Source organism: Malania oleifera, chromosome 3, assembly GCF_029873635.1.
Source record: "Malania oleifera isolate guangnan ecotype guangnan chromosome 3, ASM2987363v1, whole genome shotgun sequence".
Lineage (NCBI taxonomy): Eukaryota > Viridiplantae > Streptophyta > Magnoliopsida > Santalales > Ximeniaceae > Malania > Malania oleifera.
Window position 1 is genome coordinate 436,247 of NC_080419.1, and position 27,732 is coordinate 463,978.

Below are 27,732 nucleotides of genomic sequence, written 5' to 3' on the forward strand. Positions count from 1 at the left end.
CCATAAAATTACTCTTCTTGCTCAGGAAACAAATGGACTCATTGGAAGAGGCCTGAACTAAACATGATAAAAAAGCTGCTGTAGGTCTCCCAATCATAAATATTCCTGATCATGGGAATGCTCTAGAAGGTCCCATTATTAGTGCTTTCCCAATGGTGGCAAATGAGGACCTTTTTATTGCAGGTAAGCCTATAAATGGTAGGGAAGGAAGAGCTAAGCTGGGATATGCCACACAAAATGTCATGCCAAAAAAATATATCCTCCCCATTACCAACACAAAAGTGTATGTTAGAGAAGAAATTCTCCCACCCTCTCTATGAATGAATTTCCAAACACCTGTGCCATAGCCTTCAGTAACCTCTTAAGAAATCCAACTGTTGTGATGAAGGCCATATTTAGTTGCCATAACATCCCTCCAGAAATAATTTCTCTTGGACATGAACCTCCACAACCATTTTCCGAAAAAAGAGCCTTGTTGAAGGTGAGGAGGGATCTAAGGCTGGGCCCTCCGTTTTGCATAGCTTGTTTTGACAAGCCCCCATTTTACGAGATGATACCTGAACTTCTCTCCTGTGTGCCCCCAAAGGAATCTTCTTTGAATCCCTTCCAGTCTTTTGGCAACAAATCTAGGGATGGGGAACAAAGACATAAAGTAGACTGGGAGATTCGCTAAGGGTGCTTTGATGAGCGTGAGTTTGCAACCGAATTCCTTGTCCATCCTGCCAGTTTTCTTTCAAATCTGCCAATTATGGGATCCCAAACGTCTTTGAATCTGGCACCCAGGGAGAGGCCTAGGTAAGAAATGGGAAAGCTCCCAAGATTACAATAAGATGCTTGCAAGAAAAGGTACACTCTCGCTAGGCCCCATTGGGATGATTTTTATCTTCCCAAAATCACCTTTAGACCTGTAACTACCTCAAAACCAAGAAGAATGCATCTGAGGTCAAGGATTTGAACATGGTCATCATCGCAAAAAATTGTAGTATCATTTGCAAAAAGCAGGTGGGAGACCACAAACATCTCGCCATTCCTTCTGATGCTGAGCCCATTAAGCAGGCCACCTTCGTTGGTTTGGCTAACATATGGCTCAAAACTTCTATAACCAGATGGGGTCCCCTTCACGCAAACCGCACGAAGATGCTAATTAATTGTATTGGAAGATACTAAAAATTAACACTCCATTTGGAAGCTAATCTGAATGGTGTTAAACTGGTTTCACTTACCCTGAAATTATCAATTTATTTATTTATAGTAAAAGAAACCTTGTGAAGAGAAAGAACAATGTGCAAGGAGGATGATAAAATATCCTCCTAAGAAGAAACAAATAAAAAATTAGGAGAAAAATGTGATGCTAGTTACAACCAAATAATCAAGCTAGCAGTGTCATTCAAACACGTTGAAGATCAGAGAACAAAAACTGCTAAAACAGCCAGAAGTTAATGTCCACAAAAAAGCAAAGAAAATGACCATATCCAAACCGTAAGCTTAAGCAAACATTAATAATGAAAAGTACGAGCATTTCTCTCCAATCAAATGACTCAAAACACTGAAAAATGGCTACAATCACAACCTTGTCGCATCCTTACACTTCCGAAAACCTTTAAAAGATATCAACAAGAAAGCCTTCGAGGAGCTCAAGCACACCCAACATTCACCAAATAAACCAAGAAGATTATTCCATACCTTCAAAGCAATGTGAAAACAAGTGAGCATGAGACTATCACTGGCATAACACATCACACAGAAGTCAGGAGACAAAGCTTGTATGGTCCCCTAATCGGAAGACTGCAGCAGATTGTTGGTGTCGACTCTTTAAAGATAACCACACAAAAGGCTCAACCTTAGAAGTACCTTTGCTTTCCATAAGTGTTTGGCAAGAGGGAAGGGATTAGAGGAATGAATCAAATGAGAATGAAAAGATTTACGAGAGAACACAGGGAATCATCCAAAGTCAATATTCCCAAAATCCCTTTCTAGAAGAAGGCTGGTGAGAGTTCAACAAACTAAGAAGCAAAGGAAGTATCATTGGCCTCCCTTTGATTAAGATTCCTGTAAAAGTGGAAATTCCAGGAAATACATTCCCCATCAATAATCAAGGAAGAGGAAACATGTGTATTCTGAAATCTGAAGCGTGGTGAGCTGAAAAGGGGAATGAATAAAACTTACACAACTTGGCTCTTTTCTGCTGTATAATTTTTCCGTCAATAAAAGGGACAAATTGTGATGATCTGAAAAATGTTCAGAATCAGATAACCTGTTTAGTTCTGAAGATGACCAACCTTCTGCATCAGAAGATAACAGTAATAATAATGCTACAAGGCAGTCCTATGGAAGTGTGGAATACTCGCAGTTTTATGGGGATTATGTTGGAGCGTAATGCAAGGATAATCAATGGGAAGAAATTAAAGAGGGTGCTGGTTTGGGGAGCAATTCAATATTTGGCCTCATTGTGGTGCGCTGGTTTAGATTTTTTTCAGAGTTAGTTTCCACAAGTTACATAGATATTGGAGGAGCATTTTGGAATGCTGATTTATTATTTTTTGGTATTTTTAAGCTTCTTTTTACTGAATAATTCCAGGTCTTTTTTTGGGAGATGTCTTATTCTCCCTTGTGTAAATTCTCTTCCTATGAATAAAATTTTCTTTTGCTATAAAAATAAATAATGCTGCACCATAACATATTGAACATAATTTTATTCAGAACAAATGTAAATAAAATTTATCATGGCCAACAAAGCCTGTCTTAATGAACAGAAATGTACTAAAGCAGCAATAGGTATCCAAAAACTGATAATATACAAGTTAGTCATATTTATGAAGTGAGGTAAGTTGGGACAAGTGAGAAACGTGGCCTTACTAGACAATTTGGAATACAAGACAAAGAAGTATTTGGAAGACCAAAAAATAGCCATTTAATAAACCATGTCAAAATGGCAGTAAAACTTGACCAGAGCCAATTAAGATGAATATTCTTATTCAAAGGAATGCATTTTCAAAGAATTAAAGCTAATACAATATCCCATTTCTTGAACATATTTTTAGCTGCATATCACTTCAATATACACCGTATTTTTCTCTTTTGGATTTTCCATTTGGAAATTGTACTCTTTGATGTAGGACACTATTAGAATTTAGAGAAGAAGAAACTACACTGTTTCATGGGTTGGGAAATAGAGGGAGGGAGGCGTAGGAGCTGCTGAACCTGCTTGACTATCAAATGCAAACCAAGAGGCTCCAAAGTGCCTTGGTAAGGTGTCACATCATCCTCGGCAAGCCATGTAGCTTCTGAACCAAGCAGCGATGAAAACTGTTATTACTATTAGGAGATGTCACAAACTCATCATCCAAGATAGACTACACTGTTTGCTGTGGTTGAGAAATAGAGGGAGCTTAGGAGCTGCTGAACCTACATGACTTTCAAATGCAAACCAAGAGGCTCAAAAGTGCCTCGGTAAGGTGTCAAATCCTCTGCATTAAAAATTGGACTAATGGTCCTATGAGTAGGTAAATCAAATAAATATACATTAGGTCCAAGTTTCTTAGATGAAGAAAGGGCCAATGGCTGGAGCATGGAGCTTTTTAAATGACTTTCTAGGGTAGTGTTAAGGTCTTACGCGAACCATGACACTATCACTTGCATTAAAATCTGTAGCTCTATGATGCACATTTGTGGCAAGTTTATAATCCATATTACTTATAGCAAGGTTTCTCCTAACCTCAGCATGCAACTCATGAATATGATGGGCAAAAGACTTAGGAGACTTAGAAATACATGCATTTGGTGGCAAAGGAACATGATCAATGGGTGCATGGGATTTGTAACTGAATACACACTCAAAAGTACTCTAATCCATGGACCTATTCACAGAATTGTTATAAGAAAACTCAACAATAGGTAACACCAAGTCCCATTTGCTCTGTTCTTCTCCCACAACACACCTAAGTAGGTGTCAGTCCCGCATTGGATATATATTAGGGAAATATTGGGCTGATAAGGATGGTTTGGGTTCAACTATATGAGGCGCCTTTTAGAAGACAAACCTATGATACAGTGGGCCAAAGTGGTCAATAAATCACTGGAGCTAGGCCCAAAACTATTATATTTGGTATCAAAGCCACCCTAGGGGTGCTATCATGTGGGACATTGCTTGGAGGCACTCTAACTAGGACGTCAGGGATTAGATAGGGGAGAATGTCATAATCCCACATCAGATGTGTACTAGGGAAATCTTGGAATTATAAGGATGGTTTGGGCTAAGCTATGTGAGGCGCCTTTTATAATACAAACTCATGAGACTAATGTGCTAAAGCGGACAATACCTCACTGAAGTTGGGCTCAAGACTATTACATTTAGGTTCCCTTGAGTAGCTTGACATTGTCAAGGCACACCGCATGGGCAAACCATGTGCCAAGGCAGCAACGTAAGATGGCCTGTCATCGGTTGTCTTGATACTTGTTGGTTGGTTAATCTATGTTTCTAAAGGGGGGACACATCAATGTGAGTTGCCTATTTGGCATGGTTAAGGATGGTCATGGTTAGGGCTATGGTCCTTGACAAGGTTGCTTTTGGTGGTTGGTTTCAATTGACATGGTTGAATGGTTAGCTTGGTTACACCAAGTGCCTCTATGACATTTGTTGTTGTTGGGACGTCAAAGAAGTCATGGTTAAGGGAAAACCATGCTAGACCCTAGTGTTGACTCGCGGGAGTATATAGTGTCAATGTCATTTGCTTGTGGGTAAACTCGTGGGTTGACATTTGGGCATGTTTTTAGGCATTTACTTGTAAGCATAACTAGTTTTAGCCTTGTTGGCAATTGTTGGTTATGTCCAACACAACCTACATAGTTGGGAGTTGCAGACCCTAGGTAGTTGGGGGCGTTAACTGTGTATCAATTTAACATGTGGGTGGCATGTGACATTGAGGGATGAGTTGTGTGTGTTCCTACACATGTTAGAGTGTATTCCTTGTCTTTGAATAAGAGAAAAAGGTTGGGAGGTGTGGTTCCTGTAAATCTTGTTGCCTTGTGAATGTTGTTTCAACAATTATACACTTGCAGGGCTTGACCAAAGAATTTGTGTATGTGTGACACATTGGCTTAACCAAGCGTGTCACTTGGTACCATTATAGTGTCAAGTTGTGTGCAGTGAGCTTAGACCCTATGACAAGTGGTCACCAAGACAATGATTCACAACCTTAGTATGTCCATCAATTTGGGGGTGGCAAATGAAAGAAAACAGCAAGTCTGACACATTTTCCAAAGTGTCTTCCAAAAATAGTTGGAGAACTTGGTATCCCTATTAAACGCTATGGAGGTTGGCAACCCATGCAATTTGACGATCTCTTTAAAGACATTAGAAGTCTTATTACATGGAATGAAATGTGCCATCTTGGAGAATCTATCAACAACAACAAATATGGAATCATGTCCTTGGGCTATTTTGGGGAGTCCAAGAACAAAATCCATACTTAGGTCTCGCCAAGGCATGTGTGGCAATGGCAAAGGGGTATAAAGGCCAATGTTGGGTCTCTTGGGTTAGGCTAATTGATAGGTGCGATATTGAGACACTATCATAGCAACATCCCTCTTTTAAGGAAGGCCAATAAAACCTATCCTCAACTAAAGGCAATGGTTTTATCCCTCCCCAAGTAGGGGTGTACAAAAATTACCGAAAAATAGAAAACTTAACCGAAACACATCTCAGTTCGGTCTTTCAGTTTGCAGTTTCGGTTTCAATTTTTAAAGATAAAAAATTTCGGTTTCGGTTTCAGTTTTGGTACAAAACTGACCAAAAACCAAGAACCGAATTAATAAGTTAAAGTTGTATAATTTTACATAATACTAATATTTAGAGGTGTCGTACACTCATTACTCATATTTATTATTTAATATTTTAATTACAAATCAAAATGGCTAATACCCTTACTAATGTAATACTTCAGCACCGCGAGTTTATAATTGTTAGTATAAGAATCTTGGGATGGCAATGTGGGATTATATATGAGGCTGCCCCAACCCCATTTGTAAGATTGCCAATGTGGGGCAATCAAATTTCTCAAGCAAATTGAAAAGGCTGCCCGCCCGCCTTGCCTTCCAGTTCCAGAATCCTACACGGCTACACCATCTCTTTTCCCACATCGGTTGCACATAGGAAGGGAATTAGTTTCCCTTACTATAAATACCAACTCCACCCCACTTTTTCTTCAGGCTTCAGCTTTACAAATTGAGCCCATATGTTGGGCTTGGGCTGCAGGTCCATGTAGGCCAATGACGTCTTCAGTCCTTAGTTGGCTGATGCTAAGTCCACATAGTCCAGAAATGGTTCTCATTTGGGCCATTGGGCCGATGCAAAGTTTATTATAATTTAAAATTTTAAAAACCGAAATTTAACTGAACTGAACAGGAAAACTGGCAGTTTAGTTTTTTATAAACCGGCAGTTTACGATTTGGTATCGGTTGATGAAATTTTAAAACTGAAAATTCTGGTTGGGTGTTTGGTTTTACTAATAACCAAACCGAAGGTGACTAGCTAACCTTCTGGCATACAATTCCCAAACTAAAAGATCTCTAAAGGAAGTACAGGGAATGAATAACCTAGTTCCTCTAAAGAGGTATCCCTCCTGGATGATGAAATCTACAAAATCCCTATAGTGGCCCTCACTCACCTCCTAAAAGAAAATCCCAAAATTAGGATAAGTGGAGTACTCGTCCTTCAAATGATCAAATGTAATGACCTCGGCTCTCAAGATATGGAGAATAGTTGCTACCCTACTAGGGCCATCAACCACTTTATTCTCAACATCGAAACAGTGCTTAAGGACAAAAGTATACTCGTTGAGGAATTCTACCAAAATGGCATGCTTTGCACTCAACTTCTTTTGCAAGCTCAAATATCGCAAAGCAAAGTGGTCAGAGAAGAGGACAAACTCTTGGGGTAACAAGTGGTATGTTCAATGTTGGAGAGATCTCACTACAACATAAATTTCTTAATCATATGTGCTATATCTTTGTTTGGAATTTGAGAGTTTTTCATTGAACAATGCTAGACGATGTCCCTCTTGACTCAAGACCCTACCTATACTTATCCTAAAGGCATCACAAGCCACCTCAAAAACTAGTAAAGTCTAGATACCTAAGTATAGGTGCTTCAGTCATTTCTATTTGACCTCTCTAAAAGCTCTAGCAATTGGTGCTATATCTTTGTTTGGAATTTGAGAGTTTTTCATTGAAAAATGCTAGACGATGTCCCTCTTGACTCAAGACCCTACCTATACTTATCCTAAAGGCATCACAAGCCACCTCAAAAACTACTAAAGTCTAGATACCTAAGTATAGGTGCTTCAGCCATTTCTATTTGACCTCTATAAAAGCTCTAGCAGTTGGTGGGGTCCAATGAAACTCTCCTTTCTTCAAAGTTCAAACTCTAAATGATAGGAGCCATGATGGTGCCAAATGCCATATGAATCATCTATAGAAAATAGCGAAGCCATGAAATTTATGAACCTCAATAATAGTCCTAGGTACAAGCCACTCTCTAATAGTTCTAACTTTTTTGGATCAGTGGCTATTCCCTACTCGGAGATCATAAAACGAAGAGAGAGCACACTAGACTATAAGAAGTTGCACAAGCTGTACTTTTTCAGGTAAGCAAACAACTTCACTTCCCTCAAGGTGACAAATACCTCATAAAGATGTATCAAGTGCTCCTCCCTAAACTTACTACAGATGAATACATCATCAAAGTAGACCACTAGGAACTTCTTTATGAATGGCTGCAAAACATGTGTCATGACCCTCATAAAAGTGCTAGGGGCATTAGAAAGTCCAAGGGGCATGACCAACCACTTAAAAGTCTTAAAAGGTTGTTTTCCACTCATCTCCTGGTCTAATTCTAATTTGGTGATACCCACTACATAAATTTATCTTGGACCACCAACTGGACCTAGCTAGCATGTCAAGCATATCCTCAAGTCTAGGGATAAGGAACCTATACTTGATGGTGATTTTGTTGATGGTTCTACTATTCACACACATACTCCAAGATCTATCCTTTTTTTCATAGAGAACTTGTACAACACATTGACTAGGGGTGTACCAAATTTATTGAAAATCGAAAATCGGATTGAAATCGAACCATTTGATACTTTGATTCACTATTTTGGTAGTTTTGAATTTCATAAAAATTGAATTTCAGTTTTGGGTTCGATTTGATAGTGAGTAAGGATTTAATATCCTTGAATCTATCAAAAGAAATGGTTCATGATCGCCTAAATTGGCAGAAAATTATTCATTTAGCCGACCCCACCTAGTGGGACTAAGGCTTGGTTTTTTTGTTGTTGTTTCGGGTTCAATTTCACTAAAAAATCGAACTGGAAAACTCTAAAAACCAATTATTAATATAAAATGCTTATTTTTAAATTGTATATATATATATATATATATATATATATGTAAAATTTATTTAATTAAGTAATTAAAAACATTTCACATTTGGTTTTATTAATTATTTTTTTGTCTTATTAAATTTGAATTTTCATTTAACTTGTTCTAGGATGAGAAAGGAGGACTAGGAAGGGGTTTTATAAGAAGCAAGGCCCCTAAGATTCTTTAACTTAGTGATGTGGGACAAGAGAGGAGTGGAGAATATAAGATCCCAGTTTTTTTGTCCCACATCGCCTGGAGGAAGAATTGAGGGTCTCTTCCCCTCTTATAATAGTCTGTTTGGATCATCTGTCTCCTTCATCAATTAGCCCCTTCAATCATCTATATTGATGGGCCAAGCTGGTCTGCATTTCAAATGGGCTTTTTCTAGCTTGCGCTCTTTTGGGCTTGCAAACCCTTTGCATTTGAATATTTTAAACTGGTTGTGGCCTAGTCTTTTAATATTTTTTAAAAAATAAAAAATATTGTATTAAAAATCAAGACAAAACTGAATTAAGCCGTAAAAATTTGATTTATGGTTAATCTAGACCATCGTGTATGGTTTGGTTTTAGTTTGAGGTTTTAAAAGACTAATTTTTTTTGGGTTCAATTACTGGTTTTGTCCAAAACCAAACTGATTTGACCCGATTAAACCCCTAACATGGACTAAGGATATGTATTACAAGCCCTTGTCAAGGAGTTCTACCTGCTTATTCAATTCAACACGCTCTTTAGGGTTCATCCTATAATGTGGCAAGTTAGGTAATATGAACCTAGAATGAGATTTATGGCATGCTGAATGTCTCGTGTAGGTGGTAGCTCGCTAGGTAACTCTCTAAGCACTACATCAGAGAACTCAACTAGCGACTCTCCTACCTCAAGTGGGTACTCACATGAAAATTCTCGATCCTCATAAGGAACTTCTTGAGCAATAATTGCTAGAATGCCCCTATTTTCTTAGCTTTCTTGCTCAAAAGCCTTGTGATCAAGCAAGTGAATGTTTCTTTGGACCGTGACTTGACAAACTACCTTGTTCCCTTAACTAAGGATCTTTGGGAGTGGACTTGGTTGTGGTTAAAATGATATTCTTATTCTTTGTGCCTAAACACATAAGTGTTTTTCCTGTCATAATTGGTTACACCATGATCAAATAACCATGATTGCCCTAATAGGACATGGGCCACATCCATCGAGAGTACAATGCCATAGACCCTATCCTTACAATCTCCCATTTAGATGGGTACAAGAGACTTCTCGGTAACTGGTAGATTTGGCATATTTTCCAAATTCACCCTAAAAGGTTGAGGGTGTGGCTTTCCCTTAAGGTTCAATCTTCCTAGAGAAGCGTTGGAGATCGCATTCATGCTTTACTACTCCCATCAATAACTAGCTTACATGTTCTACGTCCACAACAAATGAAAGTGTGGAAACTAGTGGTCCTTTTCCACTTCTCACTATCCATGATAGTGGACAAGACACACCTAACCACACTAACATGGTGGTCATCCTCCACAAAATCATCTACAAGCTCACCCTCATTTCCCGAGTGGGCAACAAAATCTACGACCTAATCCTCACAATCAGGCAAATCATCAGTCTCATGGTCTAAAGTTAAGGTTTGTTCGGGACAATAGGCCGTGATATGACCTCTAGTGGCAATGATGACACTGCACAAATGAGGTATTAGCTTGAGGAATGGATGGTAGGCCTAGGATAAGGAAAGGATTTGGAGTAACGTGACTCAGTCACTGGAAACGAAGACCTACGATAGCTCTTGAGGTACTTTTCAATGGCAAGAGCTTTCTAATGAACAGTCTCTAAAGAGACTGGAGAGAAACAACTCAACCTCTTGCTTAACATCCTCCATAATACCATCCACAAACCTAGCCATAGTGGGGTGTGTGACCTAATATCACTCCTAAGCATTAGCTTATCAAATTGATCAATGTAGCTGGCTATAGTGGTGGTATGTTGTTTATGGTTTAAAAGCTCACTAAATAATTGGCTCTTAAAAGAAGGAAGGATGCATTTTTCTTTGAACCATTGTCTCATCGCTTACCACTAGGTAATAGGAGGTTCACCCAATTGTTCCAGGATTTGTTGCATAGTTTTTCATTACTTGTTTGCTGGTCCTACAAGTTTCATCTTGGGTCTAATTTCCCAATTAAAGAGATCGTCCATCTCTAATACCCAGTCCAAAAAGGAGCTTGGGTCTAGTTTCCCATCATAAGCACGCACATCCACGTTGACACCTTTCGTAACATCTGCACAATCCTCCAACCTTGCCTAGGGGAATGTGGAGCATGCCTAGGGCTAGGTTGGTTCCTTACATCATTAAACTCCTCAAGGTTACCTTTCTCAAACCTTGACTCTAGATTGGCCTAAGGCTGGAGGGGCTGAACTGGCTTACTAGTCTATTTTGGAGCCTGACTCATATTGTTAGGTGCTAGAGGAACCACTGGAGTAGTAAGGATACCCTAGACTGACCCTACTGAATATAGGGACTTGTTAGGGTGTGTAACTGACAGAGCCATCTACAACAGGGCATTCACGTAACATCTTCAAGACTACTGTTGTGTGAGGTGCTCAAACTTTTGGTCCACGGACTCTTGAAGAGTGTCTACTCGCATAGACAAGGATTGGGTGTCATTTGGTGCAAGTTTAGTGGGATTGCGGTCGATATCTTTGTTGGTAACCATGGTGAATTCAATGTGGTGCATGATGCCGAGGAAGACTAAACTTGACTACAAATGATATGAATCCTAAATTACTATAATGCACACACATGAAGCTAAGGAACATAATGCATATGAATGGATGTAGTCTCACTTGACATGGCAAAAAGGAATAAACTAGGTATAGGTATGAACATGTAATGATGAGTTAATAGGGGACTTTGACACAGGGTAGATTTTTTTTTATTTTTTAAAAAGGGAAACAAGAAAGCTGGGGTGCATGCATCGCTGGTAGGGCTTCTCTAATGATGATTTTCTAGATGGAGGCAGATCAGGGGCTGGGTAGACCAGTGGGGTGGTAGTGTATCAAGGAAGCTTCAAGAAATTGGGGATTTAGAGAGGGGAGTAGGCTGGAAAATTTTCAAGTGAAGCATGAGGCTTCTTCGGTGGTCGGACAACGATGAAACTTCAATTGGGGGTGTTTCGAGGGTGCTTGATTTTGGTGGTAAGGGAAATATTGTGGTTTGGTTTGTGGAAGTTAGGGTTTCAAGTTCATAAGCACAAAATCTCGTTGTCGAAAACCTCCGCATGCACTAGCCACCCGCTGGCAGTATCAACCTCACATACCGGTGTGTGAGAGTGATTTTGGCTACCTTTTTCTAAATTTTTCCTCCAGCATGTTCTGATTCCTTCCCTAGAACATATTATAAAGCTATTAGGCATTTTTTTTGTGCAAAGATCCAACCTTTTTCGACCATGCACTTGTGGTAAACCCCAATGTTTGTGAGATGCAGAAGCAAAAGGAGCAGATGTTGGTCTTCAGGTTTTAGTGGGTTTGAAACCAGAGTTTGAAGCAGTCCAATCCTAGATACTTAGTAGTGCAGAGTTGCCATCATTTGCTTATGTTTTTTCTCATGTATTTTGTGCTTCCTTTAGCACACATTCTCTTGATTTTGCATCTAATTCTGAGACAATAGTCTTTTCCATGTATGGTAATTCTAGTTCTCTATCAAACAATCACAGAAGCTATCAATGTGGTTTGAGCAGTCGTGGTGGTAGAGATGGACGAGGTTGAGGCACTCCTCGCAAGTGCGTTCATTGTGGATGAGGTAATCATACTATTGAGTAGTGTTAGAATCTCCACAGAAAACCTTCACGTGTTAGCAATGTAGCCACCATCGACCACACATTTTTGGGAGTAGCCCATGCAGCGACTACTGATTCCAGACCTTTGGGGCCAAATGGGGGGCAACATAATGTATCTATGTCAAAGGAAGAGTATTCCAAGTTCCAGTAGTATCAAGCGTCACAACAAGCTTCTCTTCCCATTGCATCTCTTGCCCAAATAGGTAATCCCACAGCATGCTTGTCATCTAGTTCTTGGTTTATAGATTTTGTTGTCACTAATCATATTATAGGTATACTTAATTTCTTCTCTACTCTTCAGTATCCTGAAAACTTACCTTTGTTACTCTTGCTGATGGATCCACCACTGTTGTTAAGGGAATTAGGACTATAATTCCCACTTCATTATTTCTCTTCCTTCAATTTTGTATATTTCCAAGTTTCCTTCCAATATTATGTCTATTAGCAAGATTACCAAATCCATTAATTGTTCAGTAGCATTATTCCTTGATTTTGTGGTTATTTAGGATTTGAAGATGAGGAAGACGATTGGCAGAGTTGGTGAAGTTGGTGGGCTTTATCACTTTAAAGTGCTGTCTCCTTCTACTATCTGTAGTACCGGTGCCACACCTCTCAATTCCATTGTCTCTTTTGTCATCCTTCATTCGAAAAGTTCAAACGTCTAGTTCGTGATTTAAGATCTGTGTTTAGTCTTGATTGTGAATCTTGTAGTTGATGAAGCATCATCATGTCACTTTTGCTTTCTGAGTCAATAAACGGAATGCAAGCCCTTAATGTTAGTCCATTCTAATGTTTGGGGTTCTAGTAATGTTGTGTCCAAGTTGGGTTTCTGGTACTTTATTACCTTTGTCGATGATTATTCAAGGATGACTTGGCTATATTTAATAAAAGATAGTTCCAAGTTATTTCATATATTTTGTGATAGTTCCAAGTTATTTCATATATTTTGTGCCTTTTGTTATTTAATAAATACTCAATTTGGTTTGCCTATTGAATCCTTTGGAGTGATAATGCTAAAGAGTATTTCAGTACTCAATTCACTCCATATATGACTCAGTTTGTTATTGTTCATTAAACATCCTATGCCCACACTCAACAAAATGGGGTTGCAAAGAGGAAAAATAGATATATCCTTGAAATCAATCACACCTTACTTTATCAAATGCATGTACCTAAAGTATTTTGGAGTGATGTTGTACTTACTACGTGCTATCTTATCAATAGGATGACATCCTCTATTCTTAGTAGAAAAATTCTTTATTCCGTTCTCTTTCATAATTCACCTCTATTCTCTCTACCTCCTCATATATTCAGGTGTGTGTCCTTTATTCATTGACTCACTCCCGAGGTGAATAAGTTGGATCCTTGTGCTATAAAATGTGTCCTTCTCGGCTACTAGTCCATGTTGCATCGCTTCATTTTTCTATAGATGTTACCTTCTTTGAGTCTACACCTTACTACACTCAGTCGCTAAGTGTTTCTGATCTCGATGCGTTTCTTTCTCGATTGTCCTAATTTGTAGATGTATTCATGGTAACAGCTCAAAGGAAGAGAGCCCCCTCTAGCTTTTACTACCACTCTTTTGATTTCCTCTTCTGATGATCATATTTTCCATGATGTTGATTCTCCCATTGCTATTCAGAAAGGTAGATGCAAATGTGCACAACATCCCTTCACCAATTGTGTTTGCTACGACTTCTAATCGCCCTCCTATTATCGTTTAGTTACTATTCTATCATTTGCTACCCTTCCTAAATCTGTTTTGGAAGCTGTAGCTCACTCTGGTTAGAGGAATGTCATGGTTGAAGAGATGAATGTTTTACAAGACAATGATACTTGGAACTTTGCATCTCTTCTTCCTGAAGAGTCTGTGATTGGTTGTCATTTGGTATACACTGTGAAAGTCAACCTTGATGGTTTTGTGGCTCATCTGAAGGCACATCTTGTTGCTCATGGGTATACTCAGGTTTATGGTTTGGATTATTTTGACACTTTTTCCCTAGTTGCCAAACTTACACTAGTACGTCTATTCATCCCTTTAGTTACCACGTGTCACTAACCTCTGCATCAATTAGATGTGAAGAATTCCTTCTTGCATGGTGATCTTGAGAGGAGGTCTGTATGGAGCAACTATTTGGTTTTTTTGTTTAGGAGAAGTCAGACTTAGTGTGTCGGCTCAAAAAGGCACTATGTGGAGTAAAACAGTCTCCAAGAGCATGGCTTGGTCGATTCAGTGTTGTAGTGCTTGAGTTTGGCCTTTGACATTGTGCAGTGGATCACTTTGTATTTTATCATCATAATTCATTAGGTAGGATCCTTCTTATTGTGTATGTAGATGATATTGTAATTACAGGTGATGATGTTCAAGGCCTAACATTTTTTTATAAACTAAGTTTCAAACTAAAGATTTGGGACCATTGAAATACTTCTTGGATATAGAAGTATCCAAATATCGTATGGGAACTTTTTGTCACTAAGGAAGTATATTCTTGATCTATTGGATGAGACTATGTTGTTTGAGTCTAAATCGGTTGATACGCCCATTGCTCCTGACAGCAAGTTAGTGTTAGATATGGGTGATTTATTGCGTAATCATGTACTATACCGGAGACTAGTTGGAAAGTTGATTTATCTCACAGTCACTCGGCCAAACATATCTTTTGTAACAAGTGTTGTGAGTCAATTTGTGGATTCTTCGGGGACAAGTCACTGTGTTAAGATTTGATTAAAATGAATGACCTAACTTGAAGATAGGTCTCTTTTTCTATTTATCTAGAAGTGGAGAAGAATTGAAATAGTATTTCTTCTTATTATAAAATTAGGTACAATCTGAATGTCTTATAGACTACAAGGATAATCTAGAAGGACAATTGCTAACAAATCTCCTAGAATATCTCCTAAGATTATTTACATAATTACAGAAATTTCTCCTATAATCAAGGAGAGTTGACTGGATAAATTTTTGAAACTTTCCAACACTCCCCCTCAAGCTGGTTTGAAGATTTCTTCCATAGTCAGCTTGTCGATCAAATTTTCAAATTGCTTCTTTGATAGTCCTTTTGTAAGTATATCTACTACTTGTTCAGTAGTAAAGATATAGGGTAAACAAATCAATCCACTGTCCAGCTTCTCCTTTATAAAATGCTTGTTGACCTCAACATGTTTTGTTCTATCATAAAGCACTTGGATTGTGAGCAATGGCTATGGCAGATTTGTTATCGCAATACAGTCGCATAGGTAGCGGATTAGTGACTTTCAATTCTTCCAATAATTTTTTAATCCACTACACTTCACACACTCCATGAGCAACTGCTCTAAATTCTGCCTCTGCACTCCTAGCTACCACATTTTTTTTTTCTTTTCGTCATGTAACCAAATTTCCACCAACAAAGGCACAATAACCAGAAGTTGATCTTCGATCGGTTATACTCCCAGCCCAATCTGCATCAGTGTATACCTAAACTTGTAGATGTCTATGGTCTTCAAACAATAGACCTTTTCCTGGAGTTCCCTTTAAACATCTCAGGATCCTATAAACTGCATCAAAGTGGTCAGGCCCTGGTGAGTACATGAATTGGCTTACCATATTGACAGCAAAGGCTCTGTCAGGACGTGTATGTGATAGATAAAGTAGCCTTCTTACCAATCTTTGGTACTAGTCTCTATTGGTTACTTCCTCAGGCTTGTCAGGTTGTAGTTTAAGATTAGTCTCTATAGGTGTCTCAGCTGCTTTACACCCTAGTAAACCTGTTTCGCCAAGCAAGTCAAGCACATATTTTCTTTGTGAAACAAAAATACCTTTTCTTAACCTTGCAAATTCCATACCAAGAAAATACTTCATGTCACCCAAGTCTTTAATCTCAAATTCATTAACAAGAATCTTTTTTAATTTCTCAGGTTTCTTGCTGTCATTGCCTGTCAAAATAATTTCGTCAACATAGACAATTAGAATAGCAACCTTCCCTTCACTTGAGTGCTTATAGAACATGCTGTGATCAGCTTGACGTTGGCTGTAACCATGACCCATTACAGCCTTCCCAAAGTGTTCAAACCAAGCTCTCGGAGATTGCTTGAGCCCATACAATGAAATTGTGGGATGATCCTTAGTATTAGAACGCTACCTACCTCTAGTATAAACAATAAGCTCAGAAGAGGGATTATTCTGTAGCAATTCTCCCCCTGTTTGTGATTCCCTTATGCTTTGTATAGGCAGATTGGGATTTCCATTTTTTTTATTATTTAAAATTTCAGTTCCTTGAATGTTTTGTATAGGGGTGTCAATGCCTAGGAAAACGATAGGCATTGGTATAGAAGTTTGCCAAAACTGATCTTCACTACTCTCTTTCTCCTCCTGAAGACAAGTTTGGTTAAAGTAAGACTGATTTTCAACAAAAACGACATCCATACTGATGTGAATTTTTTTTGTTTCTGGATTCAAACATTTATACCCTCTCTTATTGGGAGCATATCCAAGAAACACACATTTTTCAGCCCTAGGATCAAGTTTAGATCTAAGGTGAGCTGGAATATGAACAAAAACAGTGCATCCAAATACTTTTAGAGGCAGATCAGAAATTATCCTATTATCAGGAAAGGATTTTTTCAGGCATGCCAAAGGAGTGATATAATGCAGCACACGGGTAGGCATTCTATTAATAAGGTAACAAGCAGTTAGAATAGCATCCCCCCACAAATATTTTGGAATATGCATTGAAAACATTATAGCCCATGCAACCTCAAGTAAATAACGATTTTTTCTTTTAACGATGCCATTTTGTTGTGGCGTGTCACGACAAGTGGATTGATGTTGAATCCCTATATCTTTCAAAAAATTTCCCAAAACTTGGTTGAAATATTATGTACCATAATCCATACAAAGTATGCTTGTTTTTGTGTGAAATTGGTTTTCGATCATACTATAAAAATTCTTGAATAATATTTCAACTTCAGATTTTCCATTCATAAAATATACCCAACAAATCTGAGTATGATCATCTATAAAAGTCACAAACCATTTTTTTCCGTATAAGGTAGTAACCTTAGAGGGACCCCAAACATCACTATGAATCAAATAAAAAGGTTTTGATGCACGGTAACTTTTTGAAATATAAGAAACTCGATGATTTTTTGATAAATGGCGCACGTCACAATGAAGAGAAGTACAATTCAAATTTTAAACAGATTAGTCAACAAATATTTTAAATAAGAAAAACTAGGATGCCCTAATCTAAGATGCCAAAGCATTATTTGATCACGCACAAGGATTGAACTAATACTACCACTCAAGCCTTGAGCTTGTTTATTGCTGAATAGGGTATCATCAAAATAATAAAGGCCATCGATCATCCTAGCACTGCCAATCATCGCCCCCGAGTTCTTGTCCTGAAATTCATAATGAGAATCAAAGAATATGATACGACAGTTAGAATCATGGGATAATCTACTAACAAACAGAAGATTGCAAGTAAGTTTAGGAACATGAAGGACAAATTTTAATTCTATTTTCCCAAAAAATCTAATTGAACTTGCTCCTACAATGGATGAAAGACTCCCATCTGCAATCCTAACCTTTTTATTACCCAGACAAGGATAATAAGATTAAAACAATTGAGATATACTAGTCATATGGTCGGATGCACCTAAATCAATAATCCATGGTGCAAAGGCTAAAGAGTTGGAATAGGCGCTCGACATATTACTTGTTTGGGCCAAGGAATCAATAGATGTACCAGATATCAGATTGGATTTCAGCAATTGAAGAAGCTAATCCATCTGCTTTGAACTTAGAACATTGGTCCGGGCTTCATTTGCTCTAGGAATCACTTGGTTGTTTCCACGTCCAGGTTTGCTACTCTTCCAATTTGCTGCTTTTCCATGTAGTTTCCAACAGGTTTCTCAGGTATGGCGTGGCTTATTACAATAGTCACACCATACTCAAGATTTTTGATTAGGATATGACCATTGTACGGAGGCATTAGTAGCAGCCAAAACAGTAGGATTAGTAGCAACCACAGTTGAGTTCTCAACTGTTCCATCAGCCCCTTTTTTCTTTAGCATAGCATTCCAGCAACAATCTTCACGTCTCACTTCAGAAAATACCTCTCCGATTGGAGGCAGAGGCTGTCTACCAAGAATCCTTCCCCTGACCTCGTCAAACTCATCATAGAGTCCAGCCGAGAATTTAAAAATTCTTGCATTTTCCACCATCTTCTTGTTGTAGTTGCAATCATCAAGGCTCTTCCATTCATAATCATTGAATAGATCCAAAACCTGCCACAGTCCCTTAAGGACATTGAAATACTTTGTCACACTATCCTCCCCTTGTTGGGTCTTGCCAATTTTTTGCTGCAATTCATAAATTTGGGAATAATTTCCAAGGTTAGAATGCATTTGACTAACATTATCCTAGAGTTCTTTTGCAGTAAGATAACACATGTAATTAGCACTAATATCTTCATCTGTTGCATTCACAAGCCAAGTCATAATCATGGAATTTTTAGCATCCCATATAGCATATGATGGGTCTGCTCTGTCAGGGGCCTTGGTTTCACCAGTAAGGTACCCAATCTTACCTCTCCCACGGATATACATTCGAACTGATTGAGACCATCTCAAGAAGTTGGCTTCATTGATACGGATATTTGTGATTTGGACTGAATGGGGTTCAGTATGGGCTACCTTGGTTTCAGTTTTGGTGTTGACCACAGGTTCAGGTCTAGCCATGGTGGAAGTTTCAGAAATTTCAGACATAATGGAGGCAGAACAGAGTTAAGGCAGTGAGGCCTAGGTTTTAGAGGCTATGACTGCCGAAAGGAAAAGAAAACCAGGCTCTGATACTATCTAGAAGTGGAGAAGAATTGAAATAGTGTTTCTTCTTATTATAAAATTAGGTACAATCTGACTATCTTATAGACTACAAGGATAATCTTAAAGGAAAGAATAATAAAGGAAAGAATAGAAAAAAGGAAGGAATGAAAATTGCTAACAAATCTCCTAGAATATCTCCTAAAAATATATCCTAGAATATCTCCTAAGATTATTTACATAATTACAGAAATTTCTCCTATAATCAAGGAGAGTTGACTGGATAAATTTTTGAAACTTTTCAATAATTTATAATACAAATTAAATACATTCTAATGACAATAATACCCTTACTAACTCTCACTAATTAACATACTAACACAATCCATAAAAATAATACTAAAAGACATATATAACCTCAAACTCTCCCCCTCAAGCTGGACCATAAATGTCATATGCTTCTAGCTTGTTACAAATAAATTTAACCTGAGCACCCCACAACACTTTAGTAAACAAATCAACAAGTTGTTTGTCCGACTTCACATAAGCGGTTGTAATGAGCTCCTATGTGCTTCACCACTCGTGTAAGACCGGGTTGGTGGCAATATGAAGAATTGCTTGATTATCACACCTCAACTTCATAGGCTTTATCATCATCACCTATAATAACAATATCATCCACATAAACAACAAGAAGGATTCTACTTGACGAAGTACGATGATAAAACATGGAATGATCCACAACACACTATCAAAGACCAAATTCAAGTACTACATCACTGAAATGACCAAACCATACTTTGGGAGATTGTTTTGAACCATATAAAGCCTTCTTGAACTGACACACTAAGCTTGAATCCCCCTGAGCAACAAACCGAGGTGGTTGCTTCATATAAACCTCCTCCTCGAGGTCACCATGCAAGAAAGCATTTTTCACATCTAGCTGATGCAGAGGCCAGTGACAAGTAATAGCCAAGGAGATAAATAGACGTACTGATGTAATTTTGGCAACCGGAGAAAAAGTTTGAAAATATTCCAAAACATACACTTGAATGTATCCCTTACCAACAAGACAGGCCTTTAGACGAGCTATAGAACCATCAGGGTTGACTTTTACAATGTAAACCCACCAACAACCAACCATGGACTTGTCAAGAGGAAGAGATACCAAGACCTAAGTACCATTGTCATGTAAAGCGTTCATCTCTTCAACCATAGCATCCCTCCACCTAGAATGGGCTAAGGCTTCCAAAACAAATTTAGGAAGGGTAGTAGATGATAGAGCAATAACAAAACAATAATAAAAGGGTGATAAGGAGTCATAAGAAACATAGTTGGAAATGGGGTGTTGAGTACATGTGTTTTTACCTTTCCAAACAGCAATAGGAGGATCAACATCATGGGAAGTATGACCATCAGACAAGAAAACCAAAGGTGTTGTAGTAGAAGCTAAAGGGGACTCTCCTCCTTGGAGCCGCCATTGTGAATACACCTGCAAATTAGGATGATCAAGACAATGAAAAGGATTCAAACTACATGGAGACTCAGATGGTTGGTTGGGCAAGGACAGCAACGTAGAATCTGGAAGATTAAGCAAAGGAAAATACTCATTGAGCTCAGAAGCTCAGTGACTGGGTGTAGTAAGATGTAGACTCAAAGAAGGTAACATCGGCAGAAAGAAAGAAGCGATGTAGCACAAGATTGTAACAATGGTAACCCTTTTGAGTATATGAGTAGCCTAAAAAGACGCATTTTATAGCAGGAGGATCCAACTTATCCACCTCAAGAGTTGGTTGATGAACATATGACACACCCAAATATACAAAGAGGAAGCGAAAATAAAGGTGAATTAGGAAAGAGAATGGAGTTGGGAATTTTGCCACTAAAAACAGAGGATGGCATTTTGTTGATCAGATAACAAGCAATAAGTGCAGCATCACTCTAAAACACTTTAGATACATGCATTTGATAAAGTAAGGTGCGAGTGATTTCAAGAAGATGTCTATTTTTTTTGCTCCGCAACCCCATTTTATTGAGAAGTGTGGGCACAAGATGATTGATGAACAATACCAAACTAAGTCATATAAGTAGTGAATTGTGCACTGAAAAGGTCTTTAGCAATATTGCTTCAAAGCATTCTACTGGCAAACCAAATTGAGTCTTTATTTCATAACAAAAGGCACAAAATGCATGAATTAACTTAGAACAACTGTTTATTAAATATAACCGAGTCAAAAGTTACAAAGTATCAGAAACCCAACTTGGACAAGACCCTACTAGGACCCCAGATATCTAAATGAACTAACATAAAAGGGCTTGCTACCTATTTATTGACTTGGGAAGTGAAAGAAACACGACGGTATTTTCCTAACTGACAAGATTCACAAGTGAGGCTAGAAACATAACTCAAACTAGGAACAAGATTCTTTAACTTTTCCACTAAAGGATGATCCAAGCGACAATGAATTTGAAAATATGTGGCAACAGTAGTGCAAGCGGTAGAAGGAGATAGCAGCTCAAAGTGAGAGTCCACTAGCTTCACGCCCTCCGCCAATCGTCTTCCTCTTCTTCCAATCGTGAATAACCAGAGAATTAAGGATTAATGTCTTTGAAAAATTCATGGATTTAGTAATTCTGCTAATGAACATAAGGTTGAAAGGAAATTTGGGAATATGTAAAACCGAAGGAAGAGAAGTAGAAGAAGTGGGATTTACAGTACCAATTCCCTTGACTGTAGTAGTGGATCCATTAGCAATAGTAACACAAGGTAAATTTGTAGGATAATGAAGAGTGAAAAAAAAAAAAGCTAGGTATGCCTGTTTTATGATTAGTGGCAACAAAGTCTGTGACCCAAGGACTAGAATAAGAAGTACTAGACGACAGGCATACTGTGTGATTACCTATTTGGGCAAGAGATGAACAGAAGCCTATTGTGACGCTCGATACTGCTGGAACTTGGAATACTCTTCCTCTGAGATAGATACAATATGTTGCCCCCCAACTCGACCCCGAGGGTGAGGAGTCGGTGGTGGCTGCATTGGCAACATGTGAAGGTTTGCCGTGAAGATCCCAACACTACTTAATGGTATGATTATTCCGTCCACAATGAGTGCACTTGCTAGGAGCACCTCTACCTCGTATGTCTCTACCACTACGGCCATTCGAACCACCATGATAACTTTTGAGGTTATTTGGTAGAAAACTAGAATCGCCCTATGTAGCAAAGGCTGTCCTTTCAAAGCCAGATGCAAGAGTAGGAAAATGCGTGCTAAAGGAAGCACGAAGAACAGGAGAATAAACATCAGCAAATTATGGCAGCTCAGCACTACTAAGTATCTAAAACCAAACTGCCTCAAACTCAAGTCTCAAGCCTGCTAGAACACGAAGAACCATCATTTGCTCCCTTTGCTTCTGCATCTCACGAACGTTAGCAGTTATAGGTTGCACGACGTTAAGTTCCTCATGAATACGTTTCATCTCTCCAAAATAATCTGCAATAGTCCTATCTTCTTGTTGTAACTGGTAGTATTCCTGGGATAAATCATACATACTTGTAATGTTACTGGAGTATAGAAGTTTGACATAATCCCAAATCTCCTTGCACGTATCTAGATGCATACACATCCGTGCAATATGTGGCTCCATTGAATTCCATAGAAGAGAAACAATCATGGCATCTTCCTGTACCCACAAGTCTTTTCTCTTCTCATGGGAAGAATCATATTGGAGCAAGTGGTCAGATTTCTCTAATCCTCCTAAATAAATTCAAACAGCTTTAGACCATTGAACATAGTTCTTTCCATCCAATTTTTGAGTCATTATTTGTGGCAGCTATGTAGGAAACAAATTTTTGGGATTCATAGATTCCATCCCAACACTCGCAAATCAGCAATCACACCAAAAACAAGAAGAACAATCAAAACTAATCGGGATAATCCCAAACTATCTGAAGCATTGACACAACAGACGAGGTGAATAACTCACTGACGGATATAGCACTGCCACAGCACTCACAAATCAGCAACCACACCAAAAACAAGAAGAACAATCAATAATTAGGACAATCACAAACTATGTGAAGCACCAACACAACCACTGACCAGGTGAACAACTTATTGACGGATATAGGACTGCCACAGCCTCTCAACTGAACATACGAACGCTGCCACGGCTCCAAAAAACTCACAAAGAAATCTTCACAAACCCTGAACAGAAATGAACGGAACACTGCGAGTGCATGGTCGAAAAAGGTTGAATTTTTTAGCAATAAGCTGGTCTAACAGCTTGATAATATAGCCTAAAGAAGGAATCAGAGCATGGCAAAGGAAAAAAGAAGAAAAAAGTGGCCAGAACTTCACTCACGTGCCTACGTTCCAGCACTGCCAACATTTGGCCAACGCATGAGGATGCGTGGAGTGTCCTCTGGCGATGGGGTTTTGTGGGGTGGGTTGTCGGTTGGGGGGGGGGGGGGGGTGGGTCTGTTTATGGGTATATGGTTGGATGTATGAAATAATATGTGATGGAGGTGGATCTTGAAAGAACAGCTACAGGAATGGTGTTTTCCAGCAATGGCTAGGGGGAATAGGGTTTAGGGTCGATCACGATTTGATACCATGTTAAGATTTGATTAAAATGAATGACCTAACTTGAAGCTAGGTCTCTCCCTCAATTTATAATACAAATTAAATACATTCTAATGACAATAGTACCCTCACTAACTCTCATTAATTAACATACTAACACACTCGACAATAATAATAATAGTACTAAAAGATACATATAACCTCTAAAAGCGACGTAGTAATTGGCATCTTGAGATATCTTAAAGGTGCACCAGGGAGAGGTATTTTATATCAAGATCAGTGTCATACTTATATTCAAGTATATACAGATCCAGATTGGATCGGGTTGCCTTCCAAAATGAAGATCAACAACTGGGTGCTATATCTTGGTTGGTGGTAATTTTGTTTCTTGGAAGAGTACGAAGCAAACTGTGGTGGCCAAGTCCAGTGTTGAGTCAGAGTATAGAACTATGGCTCACACTACTAGTGAACTTCTTTGGTTGAAGAACATGTTGGGGTTGATGTGTGATAATCAAGTTGCTCTTCATGTTGCCTTCAACCCAGCCTTCCATGAGTGAACGAAACACATTGAACTTGATTGTCATTTTGTTTGGGAGAAACTTGTGCGCTCATTGCTACCACTTATGAGAAGTCCGATATATTGCTTCCTAATTTGTTACCAAAGCTTTGGGAGTGCTTGTGTTAAGTTTCTTTGTAACAAGATAGGAGCATATGATATTTATGCTCCAGCTTAAGGGAGAGTGTTAATGATTATTCTAGTTTTTTTGTATTATTATTATGTTTGTTAGTGCGAGTTTGTAAGGGTATTACTATTATGATCATTAGAATGTATTTGATTTATATTATAAATAGATGGAGAGATCTATCTTTTGAGTTAGGCCATTCATTAATCAAAATCTCAATAGTTTACATGAAGGCAAAGAATGAAATTAGTATATTCTAATCTTTCTTTTGGTTTAAATGTTTGATGATTTCATAAAAATATTATGGTCATTAGCATGTATTTGATTTATACTATAAATAGAGGGAGAGACCTATCTTTGAGTTAGGTCATTCATTAATCAAAATCTCAACAGTTTACATGAAGGCAAAGAATGAAATTAGTATAGTCTAATCTTGTTTTTGGTTTAAATGTTCGATGATTTCAAGTATAATGATCTGACAACCATTAATAGCTTCCAGCAACATCTACTTATTGAGGCTTGTCATTCACTTACTGATAAATTCTGCTTATGCTTTTTCTTAAATTCTAATTTGGTTCCCTGCAATGTGTTGTCTGCAGTTTGCCGGGGGGTTTGATCCAGAAACTTTGTGTGCTTTTAAGGAGATAAAGCAGCGCCTTCCAGGACACCTCGTGGTGTCTGGACCATTGTTGGATGGCATACCATCTTTGTAAGTTGCGTTATGTGGCTTTTCTACTTCCACCTGAGGCTGTTCAAGGATCTGCAGTTAGGCCTTAATTGTAGCTTTCTAATCTCTTACAAAACTCAGGGTCAACTTTCATGAAACTGAGTGAGTTTGATGGATGATTCCAGGCAACCATATTCTACTTAAGATTTAGCAATTAGGGATTTTTTGCTTGGAAATTTGGAGATTCTAGGATTTTTTGTCTACTTAGGGTTGTTTTAGGTGTTTCATTTACTTTTCCCCAAAAAAGAAGAAAAATGCACATTAAATGTTGTGAAACTTCAAGATGAACATGGGTAGCTTGAAAGTTGAGATAACAAAAAATAAAAATTTTTAAAAATGCAGTGATTCATGGGTTGTAATGGTAGATTAGAGAAAACAAAAACAAAAAACAAAAAAATCCAAAATGATTTATTTGAGAGCACGAAGCTTGAGTTCTAGGTTGGGATTGTGTAGTTGCATTAAATTTTATCAAATTTCACACAATTCCAAATTTGAGAGCATACTGTTTGCATATTCCTCCTGCCCATAATTTTGATTCCTTTGAACCAGGAGCAGGAAGAATCTGGACCAGGTGGGAGGGGTTCTCTAGGTGCGGCATTTGCTGGAATATTATCTGTCTTAGATATTTGCCTCTCTTTCCAGCTTCCTTCTATTATTTTTTGTTATGGGCGGTGAGACAAAGATTTATCTTCTTTACTTTTCAGTGGATACATATACTGGAACATTTGAAGCATATTCTTAGAAATTCTGACCCTACGCTTGGAGAGGTTTTAGATTTGGATTTGGATGAGATGCAATATAAAATTGTATTGTAATTTATCCAAATCCATCCCAATCTAAATTCAAGACTGAAATCAATGCTCACGAATGCAGCGTGAGAACTATATTTGATGATATGCTGATTGATAATTATGAATATCTAGAGAAGCAAAGTTTTTTTGGTTTCCTCATTGCTGTCCACAAAGGTAAATGCACATGTATGAGACATCCCATCTCCAACTATGTTTTCTATGACTTCACATCACCCTCCTATTATTGTTTTGTTACTATTCTATTATCTGCTACCCTTTCTAAATTTGTTTCAGAAGCCTTAGCCCACTCTGGGTGGAGGAATGTTATGATTGAAGAGATGAATGTTTTACAAGACAATGATAATTGGGACCTTGGTATCTCTTCTTTCTGACAAGTCTATGATTGGTTGTCGTTGGGTAAACATTGTGAAAGTCAATCCTGATGGTCCTCTGACTCATCTGAAGGCAGTGCTAAGGGGTATACTCAGGTGTACTACTTGGATTATTCCAATTTTTTTTTCTCAATTACCAAACTTATATATGTACATTTGTTTATTTCCTTGGCTACTATTTGTCATTGGTTTTTGCATCAATTAGATGTGAAGAATGTCTTTTTGAATGGTGATCTTAAAGAGGAGGTTTATATGAAGTAACCATCTGAATTAGCTGCTCAAGGAGAGAGTCAAATTCTGTGTGCTAGCTCAAATTTTACATTGTAATATGATTTCTCAAACACGTGGATTTATTGTTGCCCCGTTCCACCTATGATCCTTTATCATACATGCGTGTATTTCTTCTATCATGTCTAATTCATATTTCATTATATCATGGTGCTTACTGTGTTTTATAATTTGTATTTTTTATGTGCGCTCATGATTGTTTGCTACTATGTTAGTTGAGACATTGCCTCCCCATTTTGGGACTCGTGACTTATGCTTGTAGTCCATGGCAGGTGACACATGAACCTTGGCAAGAAGCAGAAACAAACTTGTCATCATGACATTCCATCGCATCTCACTTAGACAAAGTGTTGTACACATCCTTTTAAGTTCTCATTAAAAAACAAAAATAAGCAATATCAACTCTTCGTTTTAGTATGTAGCACATTCGATATGAAATTAACTATTGGTTTTTTATTTGGTGGAGAACTTTAACAATACCAGCTTTATACATATCTGAGTTTGTAATTTCGACGACTCACCTTGTCCTTCTCAACATGTTTGTGGTGCGTACGCAAACTGCACACTGCACGAAAGGAATATTACCTTTTCTTTGTAAATAATAAAAACAACAGTAATAATAAAATGGTTATGTGCAGTGCACAGAGCTCTCAATACAGTATTTTTATAGTTGTGGAGACTGATTCTTTATTTTGAATTTTTAATCTTTGCTAATAATAAAAATGTAAACCCATGACCATGAACCTCCATAACTTCGTATTTGTGATGGATGGAAGAGAAAATTTTAGTCAAATAATTTTATTACCTCTTATTAATTCAAAAAGGAGAAAATACTTCTCAATCTATTTTTTCTCATTGTTTCTAAAATACCTAAACTTATTATTTAAAAGAGGAAATACTTAAATCTATTTTTTTTCTCATTATTCTTGAAATAAACACAACAAAAAAAAAATTTAAGCTTTAAGTTTCACTAGATGGGGTTGGTTATGTGATTCCTTTTCCTCCAATTTATGTGATCATGTATTATTTTTTTTGGCAAATTCAGGGCTATTAAATTATTACTCACTATTTTCTTTCAAGTTATTTTAGGTCTATTCCTATCATTTCTATTACCTCCCACAATAATTAACTCATTCTTCCTCACTAGTTCATTATGTGGGCTGCATTACAAGTATCCATACCATCTTAGTCATTCCTTCCTTATCTTCTATAGAAGTTATAC

General features: G+C 37.9%; 1 protein-coding gene across 15 annotated transcripts in view; it reads left to right on the forward strand.

Annotated features, from left to right (window-relative positions):
* The window catches only part of LOC131151654 (uncharacterized), a 64,565-nt gene extending 37,403 nt beyond the window's left edge, over positions 1 to 27,162 (forward strand). For 2 of the 15 annotated variants that reach the window (XM_058102940.1, XM_058102947.1), the window contains 2 exons: positions 24,912 to 25,021; positions 26,125 to 26,658. In XM_058102940.1, coding sequence (XP_057958923.1) covers positions 24,912 to 25,021; positions 26,125 to 26,164 — 150 coding nt within the window. In that variant the 3' untranslated portion in view covers positions 26,165 to 26,658. Of the gene's footprint in view, positions 1 to 24,911; positions 25,022 to 25,588; positions 26,659 to 26,782 lie in introns of those variants that run through there. The other 13 variants (XR_009135744.1, XR_009135741.1, XR_009135739.1 and 10 more) reach the window with 13 other exon arrangements.
* Positions 27,163 to 27,732: the final 570 nt, after the last annotated feature.